General features: G+C 38.8%; 2 protein-coding genes across 6 annotated transcripts in view; one reads left to right on the plus strand and one right to left on the minus strand.

Annotated features, from left to right (window-relative positions):
- LOC132784256 (A disintegrin and metalloproteinase with thrombospondin motifs 9) overlaps positions 1–1421 on the plus strand; it is a 41414-nt gene extending 39993 nt beyond the window's left edge. For 3 of the 5 annotated variants that reach the window (XM_060789746.1, XM_060789747.1, XM_060789748.1), the window contains exon 17: positions 25–1419. In XM_060789746.1, the coding sequence (XP_060645729.1) occupies positions 25–123 (99 nt within the window). In that variant the 3' untranslated portion in view covers positions 124–1419. Of the gene's footprint in view, positions 1–24 lie in introns of all 5 variants that reach the window. The other 2 variants (XM_060789745.1, XM_060789749.1) reach the window with 2 other exon arrangements.
- Positions 1422–1646: 225 nt separating this feature from the next.
- On the minus strand, positions 1647–4200 carry LOC132784260 (actin, indirect flight muscle). Its single transcript, XM_060789752.1, has 3 exons — positions 4093–4200; positions 2343–3280; positions 1647–2274 (listed from the first exon to the last, which is right to left on the minus strand). The coding sequence occupies exons 2-3, from the start codon at positions 3265–3267 to the stop codon at positions 2069–2071; spliced, it is 1131 nt and encodes a 376-aa protein (XP_060645735.1). The 5' UTR covers positions 3268–3280; positions 4093–4200; the 3' UTR covers positions 1647–2068.
- Positions 4201–9639: the final 5439 nt, after the last annotated feature.

The following is a 9639-nucleotide window of genomic DNA, read 5'->3' on the forward strand; positions in this document are numbered from 1 at the left end:
TAACCATATTGTGTTTTATTCCAGTTCGACACGTCGTCATTGTCTAGGCGAGCTTTCTGTGGCGGCTTCTGCGGTCGTTGCTCCATTGCGCCATCGTCCGGGCTTTACGTGGACGTTGTGTGATCCATGCGGCCGCCTGACTGATGTTGCCTCCAGGATGGGCTTGACGAATCATTGGTGCTAGACGCGTCTAACGCGCGTCTCCTCCTGTGCAGCCAAACAACTTGCATCCAGCGTGAGCAATGGCGGATCAAAGCGACCTCCCAATGGAAACAACGCGAAGTGCTTACGAGTTAAGTTCAGTTGCTGCACAGAACTTATACAAATTGAATAGTATTAAAAACAGAAAGAACGAAGGAAAAGGAGAAGTTGGGAAATATACATGTGTAGTTTTAGCTAGGGAAAAAATTTGATTCGACGGATATCAAAGCAAAAAGTATTTTCAAAATTAAAAATTCAAAATTGTTAGCCTGGCTTCCGGAAAGTTAAAAGTGAAATCTATTAAGGTAACTCGAACAAACTGGACGCCAAAAGAATATTAGATGTCTAATGTCTGATGTCTGATTAAGAGGAAATATATAGGTTTCATATGAACGAAATTACATGAATATTTCATCGCCATTCATAGAGTGTAAGAAGCGTATTGTAAATAGTCAAGTAGTTAACAAATTAATTATTGAGTGAATGTTAAGCAGAGCTTGTCAACAAATGATATTTGTACTTCTAATCTATATCGATATCTATGTATCTGAATGTATGTAGAATCTCAAGTACATTTTTAAGTAATGCAATCTCTACGATTGTTGGAGCTTCGCAACGCTTTTCGTCTTATCTCTGAACTTTAGTAAGTGCAATGCCCGTTTATACAATATTTGTATACTTATTTTATTTGGAGAGTAAGCCATATACATATACAAATATAAACATATACGTATATTGGAGTATAAGTGTGTTCTATACTAAATAATTATATTTACTTAGTTAACACTAAAAAGAATACTCATATTTAATAGAATCCCCACCAAATGAGAAATGGATTGAGAAACCGCAAATAATGTTAGCATCCCAACCAAAATTAGAATTTTTTTATATATCATCGCGCGAACTATTCCTTTTTTTTATTTTTGGGTCCTTTACCAACACCAAACTCACACACACACATATACATATGTACATATTCGCACATATATACAATTACCATTACAAATAACTTACCGCACTGCCCTCGCTGCCAACTATTAAATACTAATGTATTTTAGTATTATGAAGGTGTATACATTAATAAATTATTCTAAGCATTTACATACATCTAATTAACATAGGCACCACAACATAAGTGAATTAATGTAAGCACAACATAACATAGGAATAATAATTAACACATAAGTATAATATCATTAATAATCATAATTATTATGACGAATAAAACTGTTGTTAAACTAAATATGTGTCTGCATTCTTTCTTTATGGTATTGAAAGTAATATCTATTGAAAATTGAAATTATACACACCTTACTACAAAAGTTTAAAATTATAGAAAACTTTTAAATGACTTTTAGCTTTAGGGTATCTTTTATCCAAAAGAAAAGATCGAACTCTTTCTTTCATTATCGTAATAGAAAAAATGTCTTTATTGAAAATGTGTGTTTATAGTTTTAATGGAAGATATATATTTGGCTTTAATATTTGGCTAAGATACAAAGCCCTTTCATATACACTTGAAGTAAGTTTATAAAATATGTGTTTTTTGTTTTACACTTTCAACGATTTCACTAAAGATATTCGTGGTGAACATCGCCAGTGTATTGTTTTTGGTATTTTGTAATTGATTAATGTGTCTTTTTAATGATATTTGTGCAATAGATCTCGAGACTAGGGTTCGGATTGATCTTCTTATCCACCCGGTCTTCGTCTTCTTCTCTTTGGTTGCAGTTCTCGTTGAATGTGAAGCGTGTTGGTGAAAAGCTCGCCGATGTTGGTGTTGGTGTTGGTGAACGCGGTGCTGGTTTGTGACATTGCTAAGTTGGTGGTTGTTGTCTTTGTTGATCTTTCGCTACGCGGGAAAGATTTAAAAGCACTTGCGGTGCACAATGCCGGGGCCGGACTCATCGTACTCCTGCTTGGAGATCCACATCTGCTGGAAGGTGGACAGAGAGGCCAAGATGGAGCCACCGATCCAGACGGAGTACTTTCTCTCAGGTGGAGCAATGATCTTGATCTTGATGGTGGATGGGGCCAGAGCAGTGATCTCCTTCTGCATACGATCAGCAATACCTGATAGAATAAGAGTAACGAAGTATGAGTAAGGGATTCAAGTTCTTTATATAAGTGCTTATTTTTACCTGGGTACATGGTGGTACCACCGGACAGCACAGAGTTGGCATACAGATCCTTGCGGATGTCGACATCGCACTTCATGATCGAGTTGTAGACAGTCTCGTGGATACCAGACGACTCCATGCCCAAGAACGAGGGCTGGAAGAGAGCCTCGGGGCAGCGGAAACGCTCGTTGCCAATGGTGATCACCTGACCATCGGGCAACTCATAGGACTTCTCCAGAGATGTGGAAGCGGCAGCGGTGGCCATTTCCTGCTCAAAGTCCAGGGCGACATAGCACAACTTCTCCTTGATGTCACGCACAATCTCACGCTCGGCAGTGGTGGTGAACGAGTAGCCGCGCTCGGTGAGGATCTTCATCAGATAATCGGTCAGATCGCGACCAGCCAAGTCCAGACGCAGAATGGCGTGGGGCAGAGCGAAGCCCTCATAGATGGGCACAGTGTGGGAGACACCGTCACCGGAGTCCAACACGATACCGGTGGTACGACCGGAAGCGTACAGAGAGAGCACAGCCTGGATGGCAACGTACATGGCAGGCGAGTTGAAGGTCTCGAACATGATCTGGGTCATCTTCTCGCGATTGGCCTTGGGGTTGAGTGGGGCCTCTGTCAATAATACTGGATGCTCCTCGGGGGCAACACGCAACTCATTGTAGAAGGTGTGATGCCAGATCTTCTCCATGTCATCCCAGTTGGTAATGATGCCGTGCTCAATGGGGTATTTCAGCGTGAGAATACCACGCTTGCTCTGAGCCTCATCACCAACGTACGAATCCTTCTGACCCATACCCACCATCACACCCTGGTGGCGTGGACGACCCACAATCGAGGGGAAGACAGCACGGGGGGCGTCATCACCAGCGAAGCCGGCTTTGCACATGCCCGAACCGTTGTCGATAACTAATGCACCCGCATCATCGTCACACATTTTGACAGTTTATCTGAAATTCAAATTGGAATGCGATAAGTAATTAGATGGAATGAGGTACTTTTTGAAACTAGAGTAATTGTTGTAGTGAGTATGGCTATGAGGTAGTATATTTCCTGAAGATATTTTAGAATGCCTTTAGAGGAACCTTTTAGTATTGTTCTAATTAGTCTGATCCAAAGGAAGTCTCAGTCTTTTATAAGATTTTGTAGACGAAATTCCTGATTCAATTCATATTTTGGATTGCATTTGAAGACAATTTTAATATTGTTGAAATGAGTCTAATCTTAGTCTCATAGGAAAATTCCTCAATTAGATATTTCTTGAAGCTCAATTCATATTTTATATAGCTCTTTGATTATCCTCTTTTTAATATTATCAAATTTAGGCAATCCGATTGATACTCTAAAGATTCCGGATATATTTTCAGTACGATCCCAAAGATGATAGAAAATATTGCACTTTCAAGAAGACGCCTTTAGCATAATCCAAATGAGACTCAAAAGCAGAAAGTTCTGCAATTAGCTAATTATTTTCTATTATTAGATTAACAATCGAATCCGAATTGAAGGAAATTATTTCACTTTAAAAATAGATTGCAGAATCGACATCACGTATTCCGAGTGAGAAGAATGCATTGAAGTTTCTCCGATTTCCAAATGTGAGTTTTCACTTTAAAATAGATACTTTGAGTTTTATCGCGTATTCCAAATTAGACTGGAAGAAGAATTCTGTGAATATCCTTTGGGAATTTGTCGTTTCTTTGTGTATTGTTCGGTAGATGAAAGTATCGCTGCACAAACACAACCACACAAACACACACACCTTTTAGGCCAACGAAAGGATGTGGTGAAAATAAATCGCACGTTCGATTCTTGTTGGCGTCTAGACTCAACAACAAATGGCACGCCGATCGCCAAGGGTCGTCTTTATATCGAAGGCTCTCCCAGATGATCAATTGAGTTGAGAACTCAATTAGTTGGCAGCCAAGCAGAGAGAGAGAGCGTTGCCACGCATTCACCGTGAATCGATCCATATAAGCCATTTTCTTAATTGTCGAGCGAGCAATTAAAGAAACTGTCCGAGAATAGGCGACACTTAAATGCGCTGCACTTGCTTTAAGAAGGGAAAATGTTATTTCGATATATTCTTCTTTTCAATCTCCATTCATAAAGAACTCGGAATCTTTTTTAACACAACCTGAAAGACCTCAAAGTATAGCGCATTAAGGCATAGAGTAAAACAGAGAAAGAGAAAGAGCTGCAGGGGGTAGATGGAATGCCAACAATCTGAATGACTGATAAGCAAATATGCGTGGCCGGGAGAGCAAGGCAGGCGATTAGCCGATAGCATTTGTCCCCATACCGTCTCGGATCTCGCCCCTGTTCCCCGTCGAAGTGCCGAAGATACTTCGCCTCGTTGCCAATTCAGAAAATAGAAACGAACCTTAGAAGGACTGGCAGATGCCGCAAGACAATTGGCGGACCGTGGACCCTGAGCAGCCGCCGAATGTGCAAGCGGAGAAAGGAGACAGAGCCACAGTGCAACAGAGATAGACAGAGACGCACCATCGGAGCAGCAGACAGCGATGAAAAGATGCATCTCGAGGCGGCAGGCGACAGGCGGCATCGGCGGGCACCAAAATAGACGCCGCTAACAGAGAGCGACACCTATTAATCAACATCAAGGTTGATCTCCGCGAGCATCTTGAGGAAGAGCAGCCACCACGTCTGCCTCTTCTGCCTTCTGTCAACCCCGCCCCCTGCAACAGATCGTCGCGAAGTTGCGAAATTGGCGTGGCGCGCATTTTTCATTCATTGCAATTTACCAAAATCAGCGTTGAGAGATGCATTTTTATTCGTGCGATGATTGTGTGAGTACTCGAATTTGCTTTGCTCATTGTTTTGTGCTCGCATTCTTATTTATAATTTACTCATTCCTTCGGAATTTATCCTTTTAAGCACATTTCAAATCGATATTACGTGGCAAGATATATATATACACTTAATTATACATTTATATATAGATGCTATTTAACTAAAAATAAATGACAAGTGTTCGGAAGTGATTAAGTGAAATTCTTGCAAATTGCGCAGAGATCAATTGACTGTGATTAGCTGATACTCTACATCTATCATACGATCAATCAATTCAATCGGGAGGTAAATTTTCTATTTATTAGTATATTAAACTATTCATAATCTAATTCATTATTACATGCATATTTGCTTTCGCTAGTTTCGTCACAAATTACCATTCCCCAACATTTATATTTAAACTTAGAAATTGATATCTCTGTTATAGGAAAGATCAGAAATGTTGTTGAAGTAAAATCACTTTGTTCCTATTCACAAGTCGCAAAGTTTTGCGATTTATATGCGATGCCTAAAAGTATGCAACACTTTTTTGGACTTCAGCTAAGCGAATGCTCTTTGGCTTATCAGCTGCATGTAAACATGTGAATTGATGTTTAGAGTTTTGCTCGAATGCATTTCAAGTATTAAACAATTTACTCGCATGCTGAAACGTTGACTGAAGCAAACGTAAAACAAAGTTCAACGCCTTGCAGTCAACAGTTTTTCATGAACTTCAACTAAGAAAAATACTTAGTTTATCAAGTTTTTTTTTGTAGATTTGATTTATTTTTTAAGTAATCGATCCAGTACAGCAATAAAGTACCAAAACCTCATAACCATATTACAGGGACGTATTAGTTTATAAACAGAAGTGCACTTCTATTTGATCTGCATACAGCAGTGCTTACGACCTAGTACATATTCGTTTAAAATTTATAAATACTAATTTAAACGCAACTTCGACAAAATTTAGTAATAACAGCTGAATTTATTTATTTTTAAATAATTGAACAATTCAATTCATTTTGGTTCATTCCATATCTTGGCAACAATAACAAAAAAGAATGCCTTATGATTTTCATTAAAATATCAGTGTATATATTGTATTTCATTGAAGTTGTCAATTAAATGAAACATAAATAACAATTGAATACTGAATTCTGTGATTAAAAAAGTTCTCAGAATAATGTAGAATATGAAAACCAATAAATTGACATTCGCTTTGTGTGTGTGTTCCTTACACAACTTGAAATGGAAATGGTTATACAAGATGGTGAAATTGAGGCCTAAATGCAAGACTTGAAAAAGATCAAGAGAATATTATTGGGCAGCAGCAGCAGCAGGGCAGCCGAAACAATGAAAGAGCACAAAGCGAAAGCTAAGCGAAGCGAACGTGCGCGAGTGCCAAACGAAAGACTTAAGCCACGAACTTGCGCCGTTTGCACTGGGAGAAGTAGAATGAGCCAAAGCAAAAGGCAAATCAAGTTTGTGACGACGACGACGCCAGCTTGAAAAAGAAAGTGCAAGTGGACGCGGATGCTTAAGTATTCCAACAGCGTGTGCGAGTGTGTGTGTGTGTTTGTGTGTGTGTGTTTGTGTGTGTTTCTTTATTCTTCTTATTGTTGGCGTTTGGCTTTGGTGTCTGAGCTTGGCGCTGTGTTGCGGCAGTCGAGACCAAAGCCAAGTTCGAGAGCGCGTTGGCGATGACGACGAAGCAGCTAAGGCAGCAACAACAACAACAACGCCAACAACAACAACAGCGACGTCGACGGCAGCGAAGTTGACCTACTTCCACGCTCTTACAATCAGAATGTTTCATGTTTCGATTTTATTATTTTATTTTTCTTTTTTTTTTTCTTTCTTTCTGTAGTGTTCGTTTCGTGTATCTTTTTCGATTTGCTGCCTCACACACATTCTCCAGGTGTGTGTGTGTATTGGTGTGAAGTTACTTTTTCTTTTCTTGCGTTTCGGCTGCTCTCAATTGTTCAGACTCTGCTTGGTAGGCCTATGAAAGATACGCGCATCTACACAAGAACAATTTCATCGCATGACTTTCCAAAATTTACACTCGCTTTACCTACACACACACACACACACACTGAGTGTAGACTGTGTAGACTGATGGTAGAATTTCACTGAGAGCGTACTCACAGCTTTTCTTAATGACTTTCGAATATAAATTCTGAGTTCATTTAAGACTTTTAAGCAAGTCAATTTAAAGGCAGTAAAAGCGGAGAAGTCTGCTGTAAAATATATTTAAAGTGTATTAAGAACAGACTAAAAATTTATGATATATTTGTATTCATCAAAGTTAGAATTTGTTACATTAAAACCAATCAATCTCAATTAATTCAGACCTTAAAGCAACTCAATTTAAAGGCAGTAAAAGCGGATAAGTCTGCTTTAGTGTTAAATCTTTAAAGTTTATTTAGTATTAACAATAATTTGGGATACATTCAGATTAGTTAAAGAGGATTGTTAAAATACAAGTGAATTTAAATTCTCTAGTTATCAAACTAACTACTAAACAGTCTCTTCTTTCTATGCTCAACTATTAAGGGTTATCAAAGAACACACCAATAATTTATGATATATTTGCATTACTTAAAGTGAATCTCAACTCAAAAGTTTTCAACTAAAACTAACTGCAAAGCAATCTCTTCATTCTTTACCCAACTTTGAAGTGTTAATAAATTTGGTATTTAAAATGCATATATTTAAAGAATAAAAAGAAAAGACCTATAAGTTAAGATATATTCACATTACTAAAAGTTAGAGTTTGTTCCATAAAATGTATCTCAATTCACAAACTATTAAACAACTAACTTCAAAGCAGTCTCTTCATTTTAAGAGTTAGCAAGGAACAGACTAATAATTTGTGATATATTTCCATTAATTAAAGTGAGAGTCAATTTAAAACTTATCATACAACTAACTTCAAAGCAGTCTCTTCTTTTCTTTGCTCAACTTTTAAGGGTTAGCAAATTTTGGTTCCACTGTTCGACAACGTTTAACTTTGTTGCTGTTGCTGTTGGTGTTGCTGTTGCATGACATAAACTTTCGATTGTCTGGCTCGTCGGTTCGTCACATAACTGTGACTTCGTCACATTCACATCTCTCGACAAGTTCTCTTCTCTTCTTGATCTGTCCGTCGCTCGTTAGCTGCGCTGTGCGGCAATTTGGGCCGCGGTTGGGTTTAAAATGGGTAATTGGGTCAGGTCGCGACGGGAAAAGCTTTCAAATTCATTTCACTTAAAATTCTTTGGTCTTAATGTTTCCTCACTCAGTGTGTTCGAGTCGAGTGTTTGTTGTATTTTTAGTCATTCTCTCAGATCTCTTCTCGTGGGCTGTTCTTTACGAGACTCGACGAAATCCCAAATCGCATTTCATTGAATTTACAACTTTCATGGCTTATTTCTTACATTTGTCTGAAGACTTGTCTTGGTGTTGGTTTAATGCGCTTGGCTTTGTTTTGGTTATGGTGGCTCGGCTTTTATTATTTCTTTTTTGAGGTGGTTCTTATTTATTTCTCTTCCGTCGCTTCGCTTCTTTCTTTGCGCTGCTGGTTAATAATATTATGTTAATTATTAAAAAGTGAAAATGCTTTTTTATACTTGCGATCGCTCGCTCTCGATTTGAAGTCTTGTGATGTGTCACCTCTTTTGGTTCTGACTCGATGAATCGCTGAATCGATGCGCTGCCAATTAACCAACTTTTGAATCGAAAAGAGTTTCCTTTTCCTGCGAAATGCAGTTCTTGACCTGGACTTTGCTTTGAGCTTGGCCTAAGAAGGGGGATTCATGTTGAATGTACGAATGTGAATAGTGAGTGTGGATTTAACATACACAACTTTCACCCAAATGCGCAGTAACGGCATCGATTCGGATTCGGATTGGGATTCGGATTCAAGTATTACCATCAATCGGAACAACGGATGCCGCTGACCATCATCATCTTCGCCATCTTCATCTTTATCATCTTCAGCAGATTACCAGACACTTAAGTGAACTCACCTGCAACATGTGCATAGAATTGTAATTGTAATTGTAATTATGCTTGCTGCCAGTGTAAAGTTTGAAAACTCGTGTACACACGATTGAAATTCTCCAGCGATTTCACAATGCTTGGGAAAAATCTCAAAAGAAAGAAAAAGCTGCCTGCCTCAAATGAAATAAAATGAAATGAAAAAAAAAGAGGCCTATCCAACTACTGTGTGTGTGAGCAGCGGTCGATTCAATTGAAGCGAAAGAGATAGCGATAACCAGAGAGAGGGAGTGAGTGAGACAGCAGATGCGGCTTCTACATTAGAAAGTTTTCTTCGCCAAGCGAACACAAACGACAAAAGAAGCAACTGTAAGTGCAGAGCCAACACAACACACAAAAAGAGCCTAAACATTGAGATACTTTAAACAGAGTCTGAGTTTAAAACTCCCTCTTCGTCTTCGTCTTCGTCTCTGTCTACAACTTGGATGGAGACGGAACCCGATCTTGAAACGCTCGCTGCGCAAACTGCAGT

Source organism: Drosophila nasuta, chromosome 2R (assembly GCF_023558535.2).
Source record: "Drosophila nasuta strain 15112-1781.00 chromosome 2R, ASM2355853v1, whole genome shotgun sequence".
Taxonomy (NCBI): Eukaryota; Metazoa; Arthropoda; class Insecta; order Diptera; family Drosophilidae; genus Drosophila; species Drosophila nasuta.